We start from the raw sequence: 23,296 nt of genomic DNA, 5'->3' as shown, positions 1-23,296 counted from the left end.
TGTTGTTCATAAGTAACCCAGTGTGTGGTATTTTGTTATAGCATCCTAAGCGGACTAAGATACACACACACACACACACACACACACACACACACACACACACACACGCATACAAATTAAGTATATGATAAAGGTAGAAGGTGTCATTTTACATCGGGAGAAGAGAGTTTGTTCAACAAATTGTGATGCAATTATTTAGTAACCTTCTGGAAAAAACATAAGCTTGAAAAATTATTTTTCTATACCCCATAATTCACATATAAGTTCCCTACCCAAAATGCCCTTTATCTGTCTTTGATTGGCAATGCCCACTTGTCCTTCCCAATTCAATTCAAGACCCCCCTTCCTTCCCCTTCTTCCTCTTGCTGAGCAACTCATCATAAAGCAATTGGGTGAGATAGATCAAGATAGGCATCCATGACAGGGAGGAGTGGAACCATAGTGACCCAGAGCGATATGTTAGAGGTGAATTGGGGGTGAAGAGAATACCCATGCCGTCAGAGTAGCCTAGTATGGGGAGTCAGAACTCAAATAGGGTGAGGTGATAAGATCCACAAAAGCAGGGAAGGGAGGTGTGTAGTATGAGATGTCAGAACGTGAGCAGGGTAAACAGGATGGCCATGCTAGGACTTGTCATGGGCAGTCAGTGGCCAAGTGTGATTAAGAGGCATTCACAGAGCTGAGCAGCTTGACACAAGATGTCAGTCTAGTCAGGAGGATATTAAATAGGAGGCTTGCCTGGCATGCAGAGTAAAAGCCTAAGTCCAGAGAAGAGGAAATCCACAAGGGGGAGGCAGGCTAGTGTAGAAAGTTAGCGGCCAAGCAAGGTGAGGAGGGCATCCATGCATAGAGGTGGGGCATCCCTGTGTGGGCAGTTAGAGGCTGAGTGGAACAAGGAGAGTATCTGCACATGAGGGAGTCCCAGCACAAAATATCAAAGCCCAAGCAGGGTAAGGGAGGCATGTTTGTGAAAGGGTGGCCTGGAGTGGGGTGTCAGAATCTGAGCAGGTTGAGAAAGGTATTCACATGGGTTGGGGACAATCCAGCATTTCGTGATAGCAGAGCCTGAGGTATATAAGGAGGATACACACATGCATGCATACACACTCACATGTACATTTCCCAAACTCTTGTCCAATGAGAGGAACTGGGAAATAATGAGTACATATAGTCCTCATATAGCCTTAATTTATGTCATTATTAATATGATTGAATTTATGACTGTCATTTTACTTTGTGTTTTTTCTGACTCATGTTTTTTTCTTTATTTTTCTGCTTTATTGCCTTCATTTGTAAATGTTTTCAGTGTAGCATTTGATTACTTTAAAGATTGTTCTCTATATATTTATTTTCTTAGTGGTTAAGTGGCCTTTCAGTATACAGCTTAACTTATTAGATCTACTTCTGATTTATACTAAATTAAAGACAGTGACATATAGAAATGTTATATAGCTCTATCTCCTCTTCTGCCTTTTTGTGTTATGTTTCCTCACCAGTAAAATCTGCATTTCTTTACAGCACCCTTAGACTTGATGTTCCTCAGTCTCTATTCCAAATAGTCAGGGAGAGCTACATAGCTCTCTGTTCTTATGGCCTGACTCTCACCCTTTGCAGAACCTCTGTGCTACTGCTCCAGAGATGGGGACAGGAACTTTTACTCTTGCAGTGCCACCCGTTACAAGCAAGACTCTAGGCTGGGAGGCAGGAGGGGATGGGGCATCGCTGGTCTTCTTGGTTTGTCTCTCACAGAATGGAACCTCTGCCCTACAGGGAAACTGGTGTGAAGATTATTGAAGCCTAGTATTCTCAGCTTACTATGCCTATGGTAGAGTTTCTGTCTTATGCATGTGAGCTGGGTGGAGGAAGGGAGCCTCAGAGCTCTCTTGCCTGGAAAAGAGCTTCTGCAACAGAGCTGGGAAGGATAAAGAATGCTGGTGGCCAACCCCTCCTGGGGAGAAATCATTGTCTTAAACTGAAATCTGGAAAAAGAGCAAGTCCTATGTTATTAGCTACACCCACCTGGAATAGAGTTTCCATTGCACTGAGCTCGGAAAGGTGGGAGGTAGGGAATAGTTAATGGTTCAAATGCCATAGACTCTAGTTGATCTTACCAAGATTTACCAGATTTTCTTGAATAAATGTTTCTCCATTTGCTGTAGGCTTTTAGAGCAATTTCTAGATACTTTAAATATTTGTTTTTTAAAAATAATTTTTACCAGTTATGGTTGTTTTGCTGATAGAGAGGCTCCATTGAGCTCCTCATGCCACCAATCTAGGAGTGCTTTTTCAAATAACTTATTTTTAGAGTGAATGAACCTAGGACTGTTCAGAGCATGGAAATAATAATGAATTCCCATTCTAGCTTTAACACTTTAAATGTATTATTTAACCTAAGTTTTTCCTTATTTATAACATGGGCACTTTATATACCTCACAGATTGTGATGAGGATTGAAAGACTATTGAAATAGTGTTATATAAAGCACCTAGCATAGAAGTTGACTCATAGTAGACACTCAATAAATGTCACTTCTCTCCCCTTCAAGCAAATGACTGTCTCAGGTTGGATGGCTATTTTAATGACTATCACAGTGTCTGGAATATGGTATTGTGCAATAAATGTTGAACTGGATTGAAGGATGGACAAATGAATGGATGCATGGGTGGGTGGTGAGTGATTTCTAAGGTTCTAATTATTGATTTACCGATATAAAAAACCAGGGATGATGTCCAAAATGTTTTAATGGTACATCCTGAGAAAACTAAATCAGAACTGATGCTGGCTCTCAGGAGTGGCTACATAATTAACAGGATACAGTAAAGAGTAAAATATGGGGCCCCTTCTTCAAAAATGATTAAAAATTTCAAGATGGCGACAGCAGATCATTAAACCATGGCTGAGGCCCTTCCAAGCATCCAAGAATAGGGCCCTGTGTTACTGCACAGAACACATACCCATGAAGCCATCCTCACTCACTTTTGCCCAAGAGTAGGATCCTAGGGAACTCCTGATATAAAAGGTATTATTCCTTAGTTGCTGGGATAGCCCAGGGGAGGGGGGTTCAAACCCCCTAGGGGCTAGGGCAGCCCTAGGTGGCAGAAGACAGATGGCCAAGACGGGGACCATGGCTTAAGGCACTCTGTATATACCAGGCATTTGGGAAATATTCAGTACCTTAAAACTCTATCATAAAAAAGAGAGAGAGAACGATTTCAAAAAATTCAATTTCAAAAAATTTGGGGTCACATTACTTAAAGGTTAATAAACCTATACAGCTAGCAGGCCAAGAGTTCCAGGGGTCCTTCTGCAAGGTCCAGCTCTGTCCAGATTTGGTGCCACATGGTTGTCATAGCCAGTTTATTGGGGCAATTCTGGTAGGGACTGCTAAGTTTATGGCAGGGATTCCAGAAATCTTTGATGAGAAGAGCTTGCTACATATGTTCTGAACAGGGGAATTTAAATACCAGGTCCCAAAGACCCACTCAGCCTCCAAGGATGGGATTGCCTGCGATTTCCCTGCCTAGCCATGACCTCTCCCCTCCACACTCCTTCTTCCTCCCCACAATCCCTTAACACACTAAGAACAACTTTAGAAAGCCCTGAATTGAGAGTAATTTGCCAAACATATTATGTCTTAATTCATATTACCTTGGGGGGTTTTAATGTTTAACAAGGATAGGTCTACTTAAGGAAATGGTGGTGCATCTTATCACTGATTACAAGTGATAGTAGAGGATGGTATTCTGGTTTACATCTCAGTTTTAGCTCTTTTTTCCCCTTTTAGAGATAGATAATCAGTGCCAATGATAATCAAAGCTAACTACAGAGTAACTACTCTGCCCATGGGTTTACCTCTCCATTATATTATTTTAGTCTTTTTCATTCTAGAATACTGCAATATATTAGTGTTTATCAAATTGAATGTGCAAATGAATCACCTGGGGATGTTGTTAAAATGCAGATTGCTGGGCTTCCCTGGTGGCGCAGTGGTTGGGAGTCCGCCTGCCGATGCAGGAGACGCGGGTTCGTGCCCTGGTCCGGGAAGATCCCACATGCCGCGGAGCAACTGAGCCCGTGAGCCGTGGCCGCTGAGCCTGCGCGTCCGGAGCCTGCGCTCCGCAACGGGAGAGGCCGCAGCGGTGAGAGGCCCGCGTACCGCAAAAAAAAAAAAATGCAGATTGCTAATTGAGTACTCTGGGTTGGGGTCTGAATTCTGCATTTCTTCTAATAAGCTCCCAGGTAATGCTCACTCTATTGGTCTGTGGACCACAGAGTAGAACCATTATGAATAATATTAGATATTGATCCAAATTAAAACTTGATTGTAATCTGTAGGTCATTATTCTCTAAATTTTAAAGTAACTGTCTATAACTAGGTTGCCACGTCTTCTCCTAGAAGTCAACTGTCAATTAGTCTGAAGTTTGCATATACTTTGAAAGGCTTCTTACTGATTTCAGAGGCTTGTGCCTTTTGGTCTCTGAACTAAAAAAAAAAAAAAAAATCACACCATCAGAAAGTAGGAAATACTGCCTGCCAACTAGTATAGGAAACTCTCAGGCTTGCATTGTGTAGTTTGTGACATCTGAATATTTCGAATATGATCTCTAGTCATTTCATTATTTTCAGCCTTTTAAGCACTGCATTCTTCCCACCTTTTGATGAAATGTGAAGTACACATTTAGACTATGAATGTATTTAAAACTTCTAGCTTCTTTTTTTTTTTTTTTGCGGTACGCAGGCCTCTCACCATTGTGGTCTCTCCCGTTGTGGAGCACAGGCTCCGGAAGCACAGGCTCAGCAGCCATGGCTCAAGGGCCCAGCCACTCCGCGGCATGTGGGATCTTCCCCGACTAGGGCACGAACCCGTGTCCCCTGCATTGGCAGGAGGACTCTCAACCACTGTGCCACCAGGGAAGCCCTCTTGCTTCTTATTAATCCTCTCCACAGGTTATTTTTAAAGCCAAACAACCTTATTGATGGTGAATACTTTCATCCCAAGTGCAGTGTTAAAAAAAACCTAGAATCTCATATTCCAAGATTTGACAATATCTCTATGGCTCAGTGCATGCAAGTCACAAAATCACATTGCTTTATGAATACATCACAGATTAAATTCTGACCCCTCCCTTGACTTCTACATGCAGGACAATCTTGGATTGAGGAATGTTAAAGAGAAAAACCACAGGCCCAAAAAGGCATAACTTGTGCTAAAGCCCATGATACCAAACCTAGATTTAACAGCTAACCTAACTGCAGTTTTGACCTTCCCCAGAAATGTAATCTTAATCAACCAGCCTGGAATTTTCTGGTCAGCACCAATGAGGTCATCTGCCACATGGGCCCTCTACATCCCCTAAGAGGAAGAAGAGGCAATCTGTATGATAAAATCCTTTCTTTTCCCTTCCCCCTCAAAAAAGATGTCTTGGCCTAAAAATAATCTTTTCTTTTTTCTTTTGCTAATAGGACCCTTGCTCCATCCTTCTTCCTATAAAAACCTTTTGTTTTGTATGACCCCTCAGAGCACCCTTCTACTTGCTAGATGGGATACTGCCTGATTCATAAATCTTCTAATAAAGCCAATTAGATCGTCAATTTAATTGGTTGAACTTTGTTTTTTAACAAGAAAAAAAATCTGTTAATAGGATTCAGATAATTTGCTACTGGTTGAGGATTTTAATAATCTAATGCCTGTTTAAATACAACAATGCTTTCAAGATAAGATTTATTCAATATTTGGGGAAATAATTCAGTTTGATAAGACTCTTGTTTAACATTTGGCCATAAGCCTGGAATTTACTGAGTCAGTAGTGTATCTCCTGATTAGAAAAGGTTTCCTTTTTTGTATGAAAAATCTGAAATTAAGAAAGAGCTCCATTATTAACAGTCATTAATAACACAAACTATTTCACTTAGATTAATAACTCAGAGAAATAGACAAAAAAGCATTCAGCAGAGAAATAAAGCAAAACATTTCACACACATTCACAGTTCTCTTTATCTTTAAAAGACTTGGCATTAAGATATTTTTTCTCCAAGTCACACTTCCTCCTTAAAGCTCACCAACCCATAGTGGTCCCTCCATCTTCTGAAATTCTATAGCATTATCTGTATAACTCAAAGAGCAATCAGCTAAAATCAGCTCATAATGAAGGTTATATTTTTTTGTATAGATTCTAGCTCCTCCAACTAGAGTGTGAGCTCTTGGAGGGTACGCACCAAGTTTTTTTAATCTTTGTGATCTTTTGCCTGTGGCACACTAGTAGTATATCTCAGTCTATGTCCATTTTAAGTCATTCTTTCCTTTCCCCAATCCTGCTTTTCTCCTGTAATTCTCATATTTTTCCTTTATCTAGAGGTAAATACTGTTTCATGTTCTAAAGCATTATTCTTATATTTCATTCAAAAGTAAACCCATCCCCAAACGTAGCTTTTTAGGGTTGATTTTTAAAATTACTGTACTTTCCCTGAAGACATTATCATAGTCTACACAACATCAATGAACACTCACAGTGTACAGGCAAAAGTATAAAATGTAGGTCCATCAGTTCTAAATGCAAAATATTTTTTATCTACTATCTCAGACTAAACATTGTAATGTCATACAACTTACCGTTTTCAGCAAATTTTTTTGCTTATACAAAAGCAGGCAAGTTATTAACAAAACAAGTAATGCGACAAAAGCAAATGGTATCAAGAAAAATATTAATGTTTCCTTCCACATGTCACCTAGGATTAAAATCACCAAAAAAGGGGGAAGGGTTAGATGTATACAATTATTTTTAAAACTGAATTATTTTATAAATAAACTAGTAAATGGTGAAGAACTGAGTTAAACTTGGCAACTTCTGCCATATTTGCCAGTACCTAGATACCATAGTGATGCTTGAGAACAGCATTCCTTTCATTTGTGCACTTTTTTGCTGTACTACTTTACTGAACTGTGACAGCTCTTTATTTTGCTTAGAAAAATAACTACCTAAAGCCCCATTCTTATTTTCTTATATTATTTTGTTTAAAATTTGACCTTGCGAATTTTTCATAATAACAAAATGATAAAACGTTAGCCAAGTGATTAGATAAACATGTCTTGTGTATCTCTTAACTCTCAATAACTCAAATGTTTACATTATATCATACAATGATGTAGTGAGTGAAAGCAGGTCTTCAATAAAAGTCTCAGTGCAAATAATGGAGCTAGTCTTTAAAGGTCATGTTTTTAAAGTTGCCTCACATTCTGGATCCTAAAGAGATGAGGCTTTTCTCTTCTTTTTTTCTTTTCTTTTTTTAGGGATGAAGTTTTAATGGTTCGTCTGCATAGCAAGAAATGAGCAATCACTAGATAAACTTAAAAAGTACACAAAGCTTGTCCTTCCAAAACTAGTACCTCCCACATGTTTTGAAATACTATGGAACACTTTGAATCCTAGACCTATATCTATACTCAAACCCACCTCCAACTCTACATTTTTCTTTGTCCTATTCCCTTAGGATCTTATTTTCTACTAGAAAATTACCAAATTCATAGGCTCAGTTCAGTTAAGAATTGCAAGGATATAATCCAGAGAAATGACTAATAATGTAAGTTTTTTGGTATGCAAAATTAACAGTGGGAAAACAGGCTTCTTTTGTGAAGTTCCAGTAGAGTTAATCTTATAGTCATTTCCAAAAAAAATTATTGTGCTATTTTTCTATAACTTAAAACATTCAATAAGAAATGTCCAAAAGAACTAACGACCACATGCATCTCAGGAAAGTCGTTGCTCCTAATCTGAAATTTATTAAGATTCTACCAAGAGATACCCATCAGGGTAAAAGAAATCTGTCATAAATAACACGGTTAAGTGTATATTAAAAAAATTAAAAAAACAAAAACAAAAAACAAAAAAAAAACCATTGTAAATCAACTATTGTTCAATTTAAAAAAAAGATTGCATATGAAATACATAAAAGGATGTATATTTTGAGGGGATATGCCTAAAAACTCACCATATCTACTGTATTCTTTTTTTTTTTTTTTTTTTTTTGCAGTACGCGGGCCTCTCCCTGTTGTGGCCTCTCCCGTTGTGGAGCACAGGCTCCAGATGCGCAGGCTCAGCGGCCATGGCTCACGGGCCCAGCTGCTCCGTGGCATGTGGGATCTTCCCGGACCAGGGCACGAACCTGTGTCCCCTGCACTGGCAGGCGGACTCTCAACCACTGCACTGCCAGGGAAGCCCACCATATCTATTTTAAACCAGGCACTGAATAATAACAATATATAATTCAGGGCATGACTTTCTCAATGTCAGTTCCACAGAGTCTCCAGATTTCTTATATTAGTGACAAAAATGAAAAACAGAACAAGTATTCTTTCTGATTCCATATATGTTTAGTTAATTGAGTTCTTCCTCTCTCAGCCTATTTTTCCTCCATATTCCTTAGTGATTATATGATATATTTGGCTTCTTTATTTATTGTCTATCTCTACTCAGCTTGGGAATAAAATATAAATTCCATTAGGACAAGGATTTTTTTTTTTTTACTGCTATATCTCCAGTGCCTGAAAGAGTCTGACACATAGTAAGTGCTTAATAAATATTTCATGTATGAAAGAGAACAATGATACCACTATATTAATAGGGAGATTACAGTCAAACACAAATTCTATTATAATGGAACAACATAAAAGGATATGAATGATTGATAAAAATGCCATTATGTTTACATCTATATCTGTATATGTATTTATATATCTTTATGTGAAAGAGCAATGCTGAGTTAATCTCCTTCAATTTCAAACAACTATTAATATTTTCTATTGATAAGGCCAGTATACTATGAAGTACAATAATATTTTGCCTCATTCTCAAGATATTTTAGTTTACATTGCTATTTTTTGTCTTCTATGAAAGTTTATTTTCTTTTTTTAAGTTTTAATTTTATATTGGAGTCTAGTTGATTAACAATGTTGTATTAGTTTCAGGTGTACAGCAAAGTGATTCAGTTATACATATATATGTATCTAGTCTTTTTCAAATTCTTTTCCCATTTAGGTTATTACAGAGTACTGAGCAGAGTTCCCTGTGGTCCTCGTTAGTTATCTATTTTAAATATAGCAGTGTGTACACGTCAATCCCAAATATATTTAATTTAAACATGTCTTTTATCATGTCACTTTAAATCAGTGTTGGAAGTGAACGGAATGTGCATTTTACTAATGATGATATATTAATTAGAAAAATACTCATTAGGCACAGTACCAGACACTCGAAAACAAGTGTATGCTACCTATCCTTGCTTTAAGATTTCTTTTCTCTTGAAAATTGAAAGCATAGGAAAATATTGATTAAAATAGGCTTCCCCGCAAAGAACTAGCATATTCTCTTTACTGACAGTCAGAAAAACAAGATGTTGATGACTGAGCTATAACAAGACTCTTAAACTAGTTAAAACTGAACATTAGATTTTCCATAAATCTATGTTCAATTGTGGTGATTGCTAATTTATCTTCTCCGTTTATAGACTATATGCAAGAGTATTTTGACTTCCATAATTACAAAATACACTGAGAGAAAATTATTTTGCTAGCCAATACTTAGTAAAATAGTTTAGTTACTGTTCTTTTTTAAAATATATTTTCTTCAATAACTATGTCAACATATTTTATGATTGTTCCTTCTTTCTAACATTGTATAAATGGATTCCTTTAACTCTCAATAGGGAAAAGGCAAAGACTATAAAAAATTTGAATAATGAGCACATAGTTTTTCAAAACCATATAAAGAAGCCACACAATAATGTCAAGATTCTGATAAAATACATATATACTTGTAAGTAAACCTTCAGAGTAAATGTACGACTACAATTGGTACTAATACATGCAGATTTGGTTAACATCTAGTTAGTATATAAGAAGCTCGAGAATAGTGCCACCATACTTTGGAGCTAAGACTACCACTGGAAAGTAATCCACTAGTCAAATCAAAGCAAAACAGGTAAGATTAGTTTGTCAAATGGAAGTAGGAAGAATCAAACAGAATCTATTAACTCTTGGAATGTGGAAAAGATACAGCTCAATTAATGTTATAGATATCTATAAAAATATGGAATATAGCCAATATTTTATAATAACTATAAATGGAGTATATATAACCTTTAAAAATTGTGAATCACTATATTGTACACCTATAACTTATACTTCAATAAAAAAATAATGAAGAAGAGTTGACCCTATGACCTTCATAACCAGTGTCACTGAACTGTAGTGACCTATGACATCAAGTAAGGCATTTTCTTCCTCAAACAGTGCTAGAAATACTCTAGTTACTGTTATTTTATCTTATACCTTTCCAGCATTGTTCATCACTCCACTCACTCCATATTCCATCATCTGAGCAATAAATATTTACTTTGCTCCTTACTAAAAAGCATAATTGGTGGCTTTCATTTGATGTTCTTGTGATGTATATTTCATTTTCAACTGTGGTAGTCTGAAAGCCAAGGAAAAAATGAGATATCATTATTTGATCTAACTGCAGCTAGCCACACCCCATTTGATTTGTCATTTTCAAAGTGGGTTTTGTTACATGAAAGAAATGCATGAAATGACTAGAACGGTATATACCAAAATCCTAACCGTGGTCATCTCTCTGTATGGTGCTTTATTTTTCATTTTTCTTCCTGATTTATATTTAAACTTTTTTCTATAGTGATAATGGATTACTAGTAGTAAAGGGCATGTGTGACAGGGCAAAATTCCTAGGTAGTTTTGGTGCTTATGACACCCATTTTGGATTAGTGTCAAATTTCCCAGATTGCATAAATTGGAAAGTGCTATATATACTGAGTTAGCAAAAAGAGTCATCATGTGAATGTTGTTTCTATGGAAACTGTAGAGTTCATATACACAAAGCTTCTTTTTTCCCTTATTCTTATTTTGGTTAATCATCATAAGACCAGTGTAATAGTGCTCAGAGCTTGACATGAAACTACCCCTTACAATATGAGAATACACAAGGCTGGATAATCTCAAAACAACGAAAAGAAAAAAAATCACTGAAGTGATTACTTAAATTTTGCATTTCAAAGAGCTGAAGTCTCATCTAAAATAACAGCGTTTCTTTTGTTGTAACTTTCCTTGGGAGACAGCATAATGTAATGTAGGTTAAAGTGGACTGGGAATAAGATACGGATTCTAGTTCTAGCTGTGTAATTTGATTGTAAGTCAACTCACTTCCTTGGGACTTGTAAATGTATTCAACTCCCAGTTTTCACGTCTGTATGTGAAATGAATTGATTAGAACTAATGGCTCCCCTACTTGTCTCCACCACTTCCTAAGTTGGAAACCAATGAATAAAATTAACATATAACACAGTGGGGCTAAAGGCATCATCACATTGCTGGTGCTGGGGGGTAATCAGTCTTGGAACCATTGCTTACTTCCCCAATTAGCCTCTCTTCCCTGCTATAAGCAACTCTCTGGTAGCCCTGCCAGGCTCTATTCTGATTTTGACCTGATAGTTGCTCCTCAAGAAGTGGTTTTTATGTTTGTTTGTGCTTTTTGTTTTGTGTTCTTTTTACATGAGGCCTCTTCACAATCCGTCTTATGCATGTGCTTGACAACTTTAATTTTTTGACATAATATTGGAAACAAGTGACTAGATTATCTCTAAGGACCTATGTAGCTTTAAAATTGGTATAATTGATTGATAATACTTTCAGACTGCAAGCATCTTTCTTTTGTCCAATAGATTATTTGATTATCTGGTTTTCTGGAAGTTAAACTAAGGTACATGTCATGTTCTATTCTTCATGTGGATAGCAACTGACTTTGGTTCTTATGTTTGCCATTTTATTTAAAAGGCTATGTTCATGATTTTCTCAAATAAAAATAATATCCATACCACCCAGGTAGTATCATCTTCTGTGAATTCAATTTCAAAAATGAAACACTTTGCGGGAATAGGTCCTTTGGGAATGCTCCACTTCAGGTTAATTTCCTCTGAATTCTCCACAGTAAGACTAAGGTAGTCTGGTGGCAAAGGTTTAACTGAAAAGCAGAAGGAAATAATTTCAACATGGAGGCTATTAAAGTTTAGCAGTGGCCCTTATCAAAAGCTAGGGACACCTACTAACAGAATCCTCCAGGATAAATTAGGTGGCTCAAGACTATTCGCTATAATGTGAATTAAAATCAAAGCTGCTTGCCAACCAAGATTAGTTTATTAAGAAACCTGGTTATTTTGGAAACTCATCTTTTGGTAAGTCACACATTGACAAATATTTAAGTCCAAGAGAAAAGTTAGATGATCCAAATCATTACAGTCATTTTTCCATTTTATAGCATTAGAAACAACTACCACAACAAATTACTACTACTATTTTCATTAATAGCTAATTCTTATTTAGAGCTTATGATGTGTCAGGCAGTGAACCAGGAATGTTACATCACAAACTTATTCATGTCTCATAGTAAATCTCTGAGGTGGTCCGCTATTATCCTCATTTTACTGATAAGGAAATTGAAGCACATTAAAAGTAACTCTCCCAAAGTCATATAGCTAGAAAGTGGTAAATTCGAGATTCAGACCCAGGTATGGCTGACCCTAGAACTTGTCATTCTCATAACTGTTAGGATTGAGAACACAAACTCAGAAAATATCCACCCATTTGCCTATTGAGGCCTGGGAATAAGTGATTCCATAATTATTCCATCACCAACACTGGATAAAAATACTTTATAGCAGACAGACTCAAGCTGGGAAACAAATTGTGAGTTCTAAATGAAAATGATACTTTATACTCATTCAATTCCTTATCTTCCATACTTTCATATTTAATCAGTGCTTCCTCATACTCCGTCGGCCCCCAGTTTTCTAGCTTTGCATTTCTGTAAGTATCTCTTTTATCTCTATCTCTATCTCTATCTCTTCTCTTCCACATGGTCGATTGTAAATGGCCTAAACTGGAAACATTCTAAAGTTGTTTGTTTACCTCACCTATATTTTGAAGCTGAAAAATGAAATAGCTGGGTCTGATAAATTGGGATTCTGATGATCCATTAACACAGATGTAGAAATCTTTATAGTCTGATGACTCCAAGTAGGGAAATGTGCATCCAATATTTTTTCCGTTAGCCTTGATGTAATCAGCACACTGTAACACATGGTCCAAGCCCTCATACCTGTAAAAAGAAGTGTTGTAAGAACTGTGTTTACCAATATCTTCTAGTAGCATGGTATTCAATTTTCAGTTATTTTAAGATACTAGGTAGGGCTTCCCTGGTGGCACAGTGGTTGAGAGTCCGCCTGCCGATGCAGGGGACATGGGTTCGTGCCCTGGTCCGGGAAGATCCCACATGCCGCAGAGCGGCTGGGCCCTTGAGCCATGGCTGCTGAGCTTGCGTGTCCAGAGCCTGTGCTCCGCAACGGGAGAGGCCACAACAGTGAAAGGCCTGTGTACCGCAAAAAATAATAATAATAATAAAGATACTAGGTAAATAAAAAATCATTTAATAACATACAATATTCATTGACCACCAACTATGTGCCAGATCCTATGATAAGTGCTAGGGCTACAATAGTAAGAAAAGTAGACATAGGCCATGATTTTACAGAGCTTACAATCTGGTGGGAGTCTTTACAAAATCTCAGATATGAGGCAAGAATTCTTACTCATATACTTAGGTTATGTTGACTCACCAACAGGATTTGAGAATCAAAGAATAAGATTCCTATTAAGAAAATATGGGGTTTATATTGATAATCCTAAATGATACTGCTTTTTTTCTATTGTACTGGAGAACTTATTAGAAGAAAACAGATTTTTTAATAAGAAAACAGATTTAAAAGCAGACTTACAAGATGGCCAAAAAGCACATGCAAAGATGCTCAACATCGCTAATTATTACAGAAATGCAAATCAAAACTACAATGAGGTATCACCTCACACTACTCAGAATAGCCATCATCAAAATGTCTACAAACAATAAATGCTGGAAAGGGTGTGGATTAAAGGGAACCCTCCCACACTGTTGGTAGGAATGTAAATTGGTACAACCACTATGGAAAACAGTACGGAGGTTCCTTAAAAAACTAAAAATAGAACTACCATATGATCCAGCAATCCCACTCCAGGCATATAGCTGGAGAAAACTGATTCAAAAAGATACATGCACCCCAATGTTCACAGCAGCACTATTTACAGTAGCCAAGATACGGAAGCAACCTAAATGTCCATCAACAGAGGAATGGATAAAGAAGATGTGGTACATATATAGAATGGAATATTACTCAGCCATTATAAAGAATGAAATAATGCCATTTGCTGCAACATGGATGGACCTGGAGATTATCATACTAAGTGAAGTAAGTCAGAAAGAGAAAGACAAATATCATATGATATCACTTATATGTGGAATCTAAAAAAAATGATACAAATGAACTTATTTACAAAACAGAAACAGACTCACAGACTTCAAAAACAAATTTATGGTTACCAAAGGGGGAAGGGATAAATTAGGAGTTTGGGATTAACATATGCACACTACTATATATAAAATAGAAAATCAACAATTACCTACTATATAGCGCAGGGAACTCTACTCAATATTCTGTAATAAACTATATGGAAAAAAGAATCTGAAAAGGAATGGATATATGTATATGTATAACTGAATCACTTTGCTGTACACTTGAAACTAACACAACATTGTAAATCAACTATACTCCAATATACAACAAAAATTAAATATAAAAATATATAAAATTTAAAAAATTTAAGAGAAAATTTTTTGATAAAAAGTAAAAGCAGACTTACAAAATATCTTTATGTTTAATAAAATGAATTAAAATCCTCTGAGGATATAATACACATCAAGAGATAAACCTCAGAAAAGCCAACAGGGGCTCAAAAAGAAAAAGAGGAGCTGTTTGGCAAGTAAATATCTAATTTCCCATTCTCCTAGACAAGAAATGTTGCCATATAATTGAAAGTTAACCTCTTTTCAGTAATAAAGCTAATGGGAATGAGGGGAGAATTTCCCTACTGATTTCCAAAGGAACAAATGCCTGGTTTATTCCCCTAAAGAATAACTTGTAATACAAAATTGACATTATCTATAAAAGCAGCCAAAATCCCGTTTGCAATGAGGCTAATCTAGCAGCTGATAAGGTGCTGGTACAAATATCTGGACTCTACTGAATTCACTTTATGCCAAGTATTTATTTTAGGCCAAGTCTGCAAAATTGTAGTCTCTGGTTTAGTTCACCTGGTTAGAGTTTGGGATATTTGCCTTCTAGGCTTGACTTTACATAATTTACTTTATGCCAGTGGAAAGGCTCACGGTACCCTTATTTTCCAGTCTCTAAAATGTCAATATTTATTCCTCACTACTTTACTAAGGTGAGGATAAAGTTATGTTAAACATGAGCTACAATGAACAAGAGGGCAGGGACTTTGCCTTATTCATACTTCCTTTTATCTAGAACAATGCCTGGCATTTAATAATTGCTTAATATTTATTGAATTAATGAACAAATAAATTAGACCTTAGAAATTGACCCATCCAATTCCAGATGAGGAAACTGAGACCCCCAAACAAGAAATTGTTTGTCCAAGACCACTAAGTTAAGTGATGCCATAACATGGATTAGAACCCAGTACTCAGGATTGTTAATAGCTTATACCTTATTGCTTATACATTGTAATTTTCTAAAGAAAAACACCATGATAATTTGTGCCTGAGACTCACAAAGAGTAATGCTTTGTCCTCTCTTGTTTTTCCTGTTATTTAAAAATGCATAAGTTTTGATATTTATCTATCAACTTACCGATGTTATTATCATCATTTGGTTCATTCATTTAATGAATATTTAGCGATAATCTACTATGGGCATAGCACAGCAGAGACAGTCAATAGACGTATCAGAAATAGTTTGTGCCCACCAATCTCTTAAAAATTTAAGAGAGGAAGGAGACAAAGCGTACATATATGACAAAAATTTAAAGGTCATCTGGCCAATAAGTAATTAAGAACTATAATAAGTAATAGTTCAGAGAAAAACTGAACAGAAGGTAATGTGAGCAGTAAAGGGTTAATGAAATTGAATACCAGATGGGTCTTGAAGGATGGATAAGGGTTAGTGAAAGAGAGAGTCAGATGGTATTCTAGGTACCAATGCACACAAAGGCATAAAAGATCAATCATAACATGGATAGAAAAATATGTAGAGATGGGTCTAAATGGAGCAGAACATTCACATTTGTGGTAGTAGAAGGTAATGTTGGAAAGGCAGTGATGCAGTGAGGTAGAGACTTGAATGGCCTAGACTTTATGCTCGAGGCAATGAGTAGCCACGGCAGGTTTTTGAGCAAAAGAATGGCATATGAAAATAGCAGAATAAGAAGATAAATCTGGCTACAGTGTGCAGAATAAATAGGAAGGGCAGAGTCTAGAAGCAGAGAGACCATCATTTGGGAGGCCATGGCAATCATCCAGGTGTGGAACGAGGTAAGCCTGAAGAAGAGTTCTTATAGTAGAAATGGGAAGTAAAGAACAGATGTGAGACCTTGCAAAGGAGTGTCATTGTTGATTTTGGTGATTAATGTTACCATGAAACAATTAAGGAATGAAGGAGATAGAAGATTCAAGATGGTTGTAAGTTTAAAAGCCTTAGTGACAGTTAACAAAGGTAGGGAAGTCAGAAAAAGGATTGAAAGGCAAGAATAAGAAATATGCCAAAACTTTTTAGGTTATAACTCCATCTATCTAAAACATACAAAATATTTAATCCAGTACAGAAACAATGACTGCATTCCTTATTATTGCCCATAGAGTGCCTTCTAGTAGCTATAGCCTAAACCTACTTACTCCCATTGAAAATCCCAAATAATTGTAAATAAACTTCATCATAAATACAACTCTGAAAAGATATAATGAATTTAATTTAATGAAAATACAGTTACTCATACTGTGGATTAATTTTGATAGATATCTTCCTAATATGGAATTCTTATTATAAAAATACTTACCAATAAAACAAGTTATAATTGGTATCAAAATGGACACCCATGCCAGGTTTCCAAGAGCAAAGTAAATATTGCCAGTTGTAATATACACAATCCATATCCTGAATTTTAGTTTCCAGATTTCCTAAGAAATGAAAAAACTGTGAATGCTTGAAAGACATGGTGATGAATCATATGGGAAATAACTATGCAATTTTATTTCATTTCCTTTGACCTCTCCACTTGATTTAGCAATCAACATAATCAGGAATATTCCAAAAGGAAGTTGTTGCAAATCACTTCACTGTAAGTGGAACATGCAAAATCAAAAACTTTTGAGGGTTTATTTACTGGTATTAGTGTAAGCATATGCAAAAGTACTAAATTAATAATTCTAGGATGCTCTGAGCAGTTGTATAAATAGTCACATGCATATTTACTAATATGAGCCCAAAACTGGGAACTATATTAACCTAATAAGATGTAGGTTTTGCCACGTGTTTGCTGATTTAAAGAATTCAAAAAGGCCAGTCATCCACTCCTAAGAAGGATTCTCTTTTGTGCCACATTCTCAATTGTACATGTAATCTGATGTATAAAGGTTAAGGGACTTACTTCCCATATAGATTGTTCTGACAGTATTAAATATGAAAAGAGAGCTTTGCTTTAACCTTGTGATGATATCCAATAAGTAGCTTCTGACCATGAACTTTGAACTTCTGATCCGTTTGTGCATTGCCCTAGCAGAAGTGTGTGTATCTTTGCTTCAACACCTTTGTTAAGATCAAACCCATCTTTATAATGTAGATTCTTAGTAATGATCGTCTGTTTGATAAAAAAATGAGACAAAGTTAAGCTTAAAACAATAATGGTATCATGAGCCACATTAATAAGGCTAAAAAGTCATAACACCCTGGAGAGTTCCCAATATCTAAGAAATTCCTGATGATTATCTGATAAAATGTCCCAGATATATTTCTGGAAGAGTTCACTTCTGCATATTATATCATTTGATGAGATCATTTGAATCTTAGCATCTCATTAAAAAAATTCTGGAAGGCAAAAAAGGCTCTATGGGAGGAACTTCTGAGCTATAACCAAGTTGAAATTGAGAGAGAATTTTCATGTACCATATGCCTATTACATGACAATTCATCACGTTTCAAATATCATATGAACTCTTCAGGAATCATATAAAATCTTGGAGGTAACTGAAGAAAGCCAGACAAAGTGTGACCTCCTGAAGGACTAAAATCATGTATCATTTATCCTTCTATTACTGATATCTAGCTAGTGGAGTGCTTGGAGAAAAAAGTTGCACAATGAATGTTTGATTTGAATTGTCCCTTGAAACTACCTAGCTGAATTAGGAAGGTAACAGAATGCCTTGTACAACCAAAATCTTTGAATAAACATGCTTGTTGACTATGTAAATAGTTAATTCAATAAACTTTCACTGAGCACTTAATACAATATATGCACAGAATCATGCTGTGTTCTGTAGGGAGAGTACAAAGATAAATAAGGCTTGATTCCTACAGAGCAAAAGCTCACATAGCCCAGTAGCATATATAAGACCCATATACAGGTATATAAGCAACTTTGAAATATGGTAAAATGTGTAAGTACTCTTCAAGTCCATATTCCATGGGACCAAGTTTTCTTTTTTCCTGTATTTCCAATGGTAGACTTAATACTGGGTGGGGTGAAAACAGATGTTGCAGGATGCACAGGAGATAGCAGCAGGCATGCCGCTTATATATATATATTTTTTCTTAAGAACGTTTATTCTATGATACAATACTTTAATGAGTTATAAATCAATCAAAAGCTGATTTAATGAAATGGACATTGTAATTACTATTTCAGAAATAACTGAAATGTCCACTCTTTTCCAATACAAATAAAAAATTTGCCATTTTATGCCTAGATAATTCAGGAGGAAAATGTGGTGAAACTGTGAAGAATGTTCTTTTTTTTTTTAATTATTGGAGTATAGTTGCTTTACACTGCTGTGTCAGTTTCTGCTGTACAGCAAAGTGATTCAGCTGTATACGTATATCCCCTCTTTTCTGGATTTCCTTCCCATTTAGGTCACCACAGAGCAGCGAGTTAGAGTTCCCTGTGCTATACAGTAGGTTCTCATTAGCATGCAACTTATATCTTAATAATAGCTATTGAGATACAGGAATAAATGTAGACACTGACATCAGGAATCACAAGAAAAGTAATAATCATTCCAGTATCTTAAGTGCATGCTTTACTTACCTTCCAGCTTACACTATCAATGTTTCGATACTTTAATTCATATTCTACTGTGCATTCCTTAAAGTTATCCAGAGACAGTGGAGGTTGCCACTGCAAATAGAGATAGCCTATATATCCAGGATCCACTATTTCAAAATCCTGAGGAGGATTAACTGAAAAAAATCAATAAAATATTTTTATTTTTATCCTGTATCTTATGACAAAGATTGCTAAATCTAGATTACTTCCATATGTCCATCAACTGATGAATGGATAAACTGTGATATATCCATACAATGGAATATTATCCAGCCATAAGAAAGAATGAAATACTGATACATGCTACAACATGAATGAACCTTGAAAACATTAAGCTAAGTGAAAGAAGCCAGCTACAAAAGACCACATATTGTATGATTCCATTTATGTGAAATATCAGAATAGGCAAATCCACAGGGACAGAAAATCGATTAGTGGTTGCCAGGGGCTGGAGGGAAGGGAGAATGAGATGTGACTACTGAATGGATTGGGGGTTTCTTTTGGTGGCAATGTAACTATTCTGGAATTTGATAGTTGTGGCTGTTACACAACTTTGTGAATATACTAAAAACCACTGCCCAGTATACTTTAAAAGGGTAAGTTTTATATCCTTTAAATTGTATCTCAATAAAGCTGTTTTTAAAAATCTAGGTTACTGCTACATAGTTGTCCCTTCTTTAAGGAATTGCATATGTAAAATGTGACTTAGCCAAGCTAGGTAATAAGTTTTCATGGAAATAAGAAATTCAACATGGAGTTATCTCTGTGGTCATATAGACCAGAATTTAGTCTAGGATGGGAATACTTTATTACCTAAATCTCTCTCATAGCAAGAATCAATCAGTATTAATCCTGTGTTTACCATATGTAAATAACATCATGGCCCACACAAAAAAAGGGATAGAAAATATAAAATACGACTACTATGGCTAAGCACCTTAAGAATTAGAACAGGCAGATCTTGTTGGTCCATTCAGGATAATTGAATCCTCTAGTCAACTGAAGTTCAGAGCTATTTGTAGAACATGGCAAACCAGAGCCACTCTTTGGAAGGGCTCAAGAAAAAGTGGCAGGCAGCTGAGTAGAGTGACAGGAAACAGCCTGTTTTGTTTTGAGGGGGTGGGGGCAGTGGGAGGCAATGGCTCCCTCATCCGGTGATTTAAAAAGCAATAAAAACAAACAAATTATTCTATAAATTTACTAAACCTACTAGCAAATCTAGTACTATAGTACTGTCCTCATGTTGCCTTTCTGCTAATAATTTCCTCTCATTTCTGCCCTGTTGTTCATTTTAATACTTCACTTCATATTACTTAGTGAGGTGAGGAAAAGAATCAACAGGAAGAAACAGTGGCACAAATGATTTGAAATGGGACCCGCATGAACCAATAAAGAAGGTTTCTATTGAGGATGAAATGACAATACTGTTACAACTTTAATGATTAGAAATCTTTGTTAAATGCATTGTTCTAATTATCTTCTGCAATGAAAAGTTCACTAGACATGATTTAATAATTCTGTAATTATTATTATTATTTTTTGGGGGGGTACACGGGCCTCTCACTCTTGTGGCCTCTCCCGTTGTGGAGCACAGGCTCCGGACGCACAGGCTCAGCAGCCATGGCTCACGGGCCCAGCCGCTCCACGGCATGTGGGATCTTCCCGGACCGGGGCATGAACCCGTGTCCCCCGCATCGGCAGGCGGACTCCCAACCACTGCGCCACCAGGGAAGCCCTGTAATTATTTTAAAATTTTATTTTAAATCTCTGTATTTTAAAAATTTATCTAATTGTCTTAAAAGTTAAGGATAGTAATAAAGGAAAGTTTTCAGTTAGTTGGGTACCAGGCAATGAGGTTTTGGATAATTAACTTCTTTGTTAGAAAAGACTACACAGAAAGGTATGGAAAGTGTCTTTTAGTTTGGCTTTTATCCCACAAAATGTTTATTATCATCAGTTATCTTATACATGAGGCTGACTAGTAAGAACATATCTTTTGTGTATGGACTCCCTGAAATATTTCCAATAACAAGCCATCTACTTGTTATGCACTTTTCATAGGGTAGGTTGAAAAGGCAGTTAATATCCCTAATTTTGAAACTACTCCATTCTTGGTTTACCTTTTATCTCAGCATTTGAAGACAAAGTAGAGCCAAATGCTGTGCAAATAAGAAGGGTATATAGGCATCTGATATCCAAATGAATGAAAGCCATTTCTCCAAGATTTAATACCTTCAAATTTCCACTCTAAGAATGAAAAATATAGCAGTTTAACTTTATCATACCTCAAAAAGGACTAAATGTTACATTTGGAAACTCTCTGTGTGCTGTCTATCAAGAATTGTGAAAACTGTGCCCCTCTGAACCATTTAAACAGAAAAAAAAAATCAAGTTTGGAACCAAAATAATTGGAAAGGAGGATTTTAGTCTCATCCTTCTTATGAGAGCAAAAAAAAAAAAACAAAAAGCAAAACAAACAAACATATCCCTTCAACACTCCCCCCGCCACACACACACACACACACACACACACACACACACACACACACTTTTCTACACATCATATGCTATGACCAGGATTTGAAAGTTATCTGAATACTGACAAAGTTCAGAATCTACACCAAAGCCTCAGATAACTCAGAACTTCACTTCATTTCTTCATAAATATTAAAATCATCATCATCTAGTCTCCTATCTGTTCTACTCTTCCCTGTTATTTCCTATATCAGTAAATGGCACCATCATCTTCCCAGTTGCCCAAACCAGAAGCCTGAGAGTTTTCCTCAACTCCTCCCTCTCCCATCCAATCTCCCGTTCCTAAATTGAGGATCTCATCATCAGGGGTCTCCTTATCCAGTTTTTGCTGCCTCCAAACCATTTTCACACCACATACAGTAAGGACAAATCTGAATTTGCCACCTCTTTCTTAAAAGAGCACTTCACTGTCACAGAATACAATTTATTCATCTTTTTATTATTGAAGAATAATAGTTTATGATTGAAACTAAACTAATAGTTTATGATTGAGACTAAAAGGATTCATGTCTCCACATATCCATTCAATCAAAAAATACTCTCCTTTCAATGAAACATCACTGCTTGCAGTTCTACACTTCTCTTTGAGTCTATATTCCTAAAACCAACAATTTCACAGGAAGTTAAGGATTAAAGGTCACTTACCCCAACAGTCAGGGATTACCTTTCCTTTCTCCTACATAAATTAATTAAGCAAGACAGACCCTCTCTCCCTGCTCCATCCTCTTCATCTTACCTGGTCCATTTGTAACATTCTCATGTTGGTAGGCTTCGATTATTACATAATGGAATCTTGAGATCAAACTGTTAGAGCCAGCAAGTATATTGGAGGCAATGCTAGTCCAATCCTCCTTCATATATTGGGAAAGTAAAACTCAGACTTACCCAAGATTACACAGCGAGTTAGTAACAGAGCTGGAAGTAGAACAGAGATGTGATTCCCAGTCTAGTGCACTTCCACCTTACTATGCTGGATCCCACACGTTTGACTCAGGATTATGAAAGCTTTTCCTCTGAGACTCCAGCATTTAAGTCTTCCTTCAATTAGCTAGCCAGGCTGAATCAACACGATGTTGTTTCTTTTTCTATGTCTCATAAACTCATAAGCGGATGCCATTTCTCTTACTGAGGTCCGGTGAATCTCTCTCCTCAATTCCTCCCTCCCCACCACCAGCCCATTGCTGCCTTCTAAGGCATCTGTAGGTAGTAAGTAGGTTTCGTCAACAGAAAGTCATATTTCCGCCATAGAGCTGCTCTTACAGATTGAGGTGAACAGATGGGTTACTTTTGGATCCAAGGCAATAGGTCTGACAGAGAGAAATCCTTTCATATTACCTATAATGACTAAGACAATCAGGCTTCCCTTAAAATGCTCTCAGAGAGATCTTTTTTAAAAATAACTATTTATTTTATTTTAATTTTGGCTGCATCGGGTCTTAGTTGCAATACACGGGATCTTTGTTGCGGCATGTGGGATCCTCCCCTGA

At 36.4% G+C, this 23,296-nt stretch overlaps 1 protein-coding gene across 1 annotated transcript; it reads right to left on the bottom strand.

The window, feature by feature from the left end:
* Positions 1 to 5,802: 5,802 nt before the first annotated feature.
* Positions 5,803 to 21,488, bottom strand: IL13RA2 (interleukin 13 receptor subunit alpha 2). The gene is made up of 9 exons (XM_059050147.1): positions 21,395 to 21,488; positions 19,257 to 19,408; positions 17,660 to 17,813; positions 17,013 to 17,133; positions 12,980 to 13,164; positions 11,885 to 12,030; positions 10,326 to 10,470; positions 6,612 to 6,727; positions 5,803 to 5,853 (listed from the first exon to the last, which is right to left on the bottom strand). Exons 1-9 carry the CDS (start codon positions 21,486 to 21,488, stop codon positions 5,803 to 5,805), a joined length of 1,164 nt encoding a protein of 387 aa, XP_058906130.1.
* Positions 21,489 to 23,296: the final 1,808 nt, after the last annotated feature.

This window comes from Kogia breviceps, chromosome X (genome assembly GCF_026419965.1).
Source record: "Kogia breviceps isolate mKogBre1 chromosome X, mKogBre1 haplotype 1, whole genome shotgun sequence".
Taxonomy (NCBI): Eukaryota; Metazoa; Chordata; class Mammalia; order Artiodactyla; family Physeteridae; genus Kogia; species Kogia breviceps.
The sequence above is the reverse complement of the archived record's forward strand: the minus strand, read 5'-3'. Positions and strand labels throughout refer to the sequence as shown.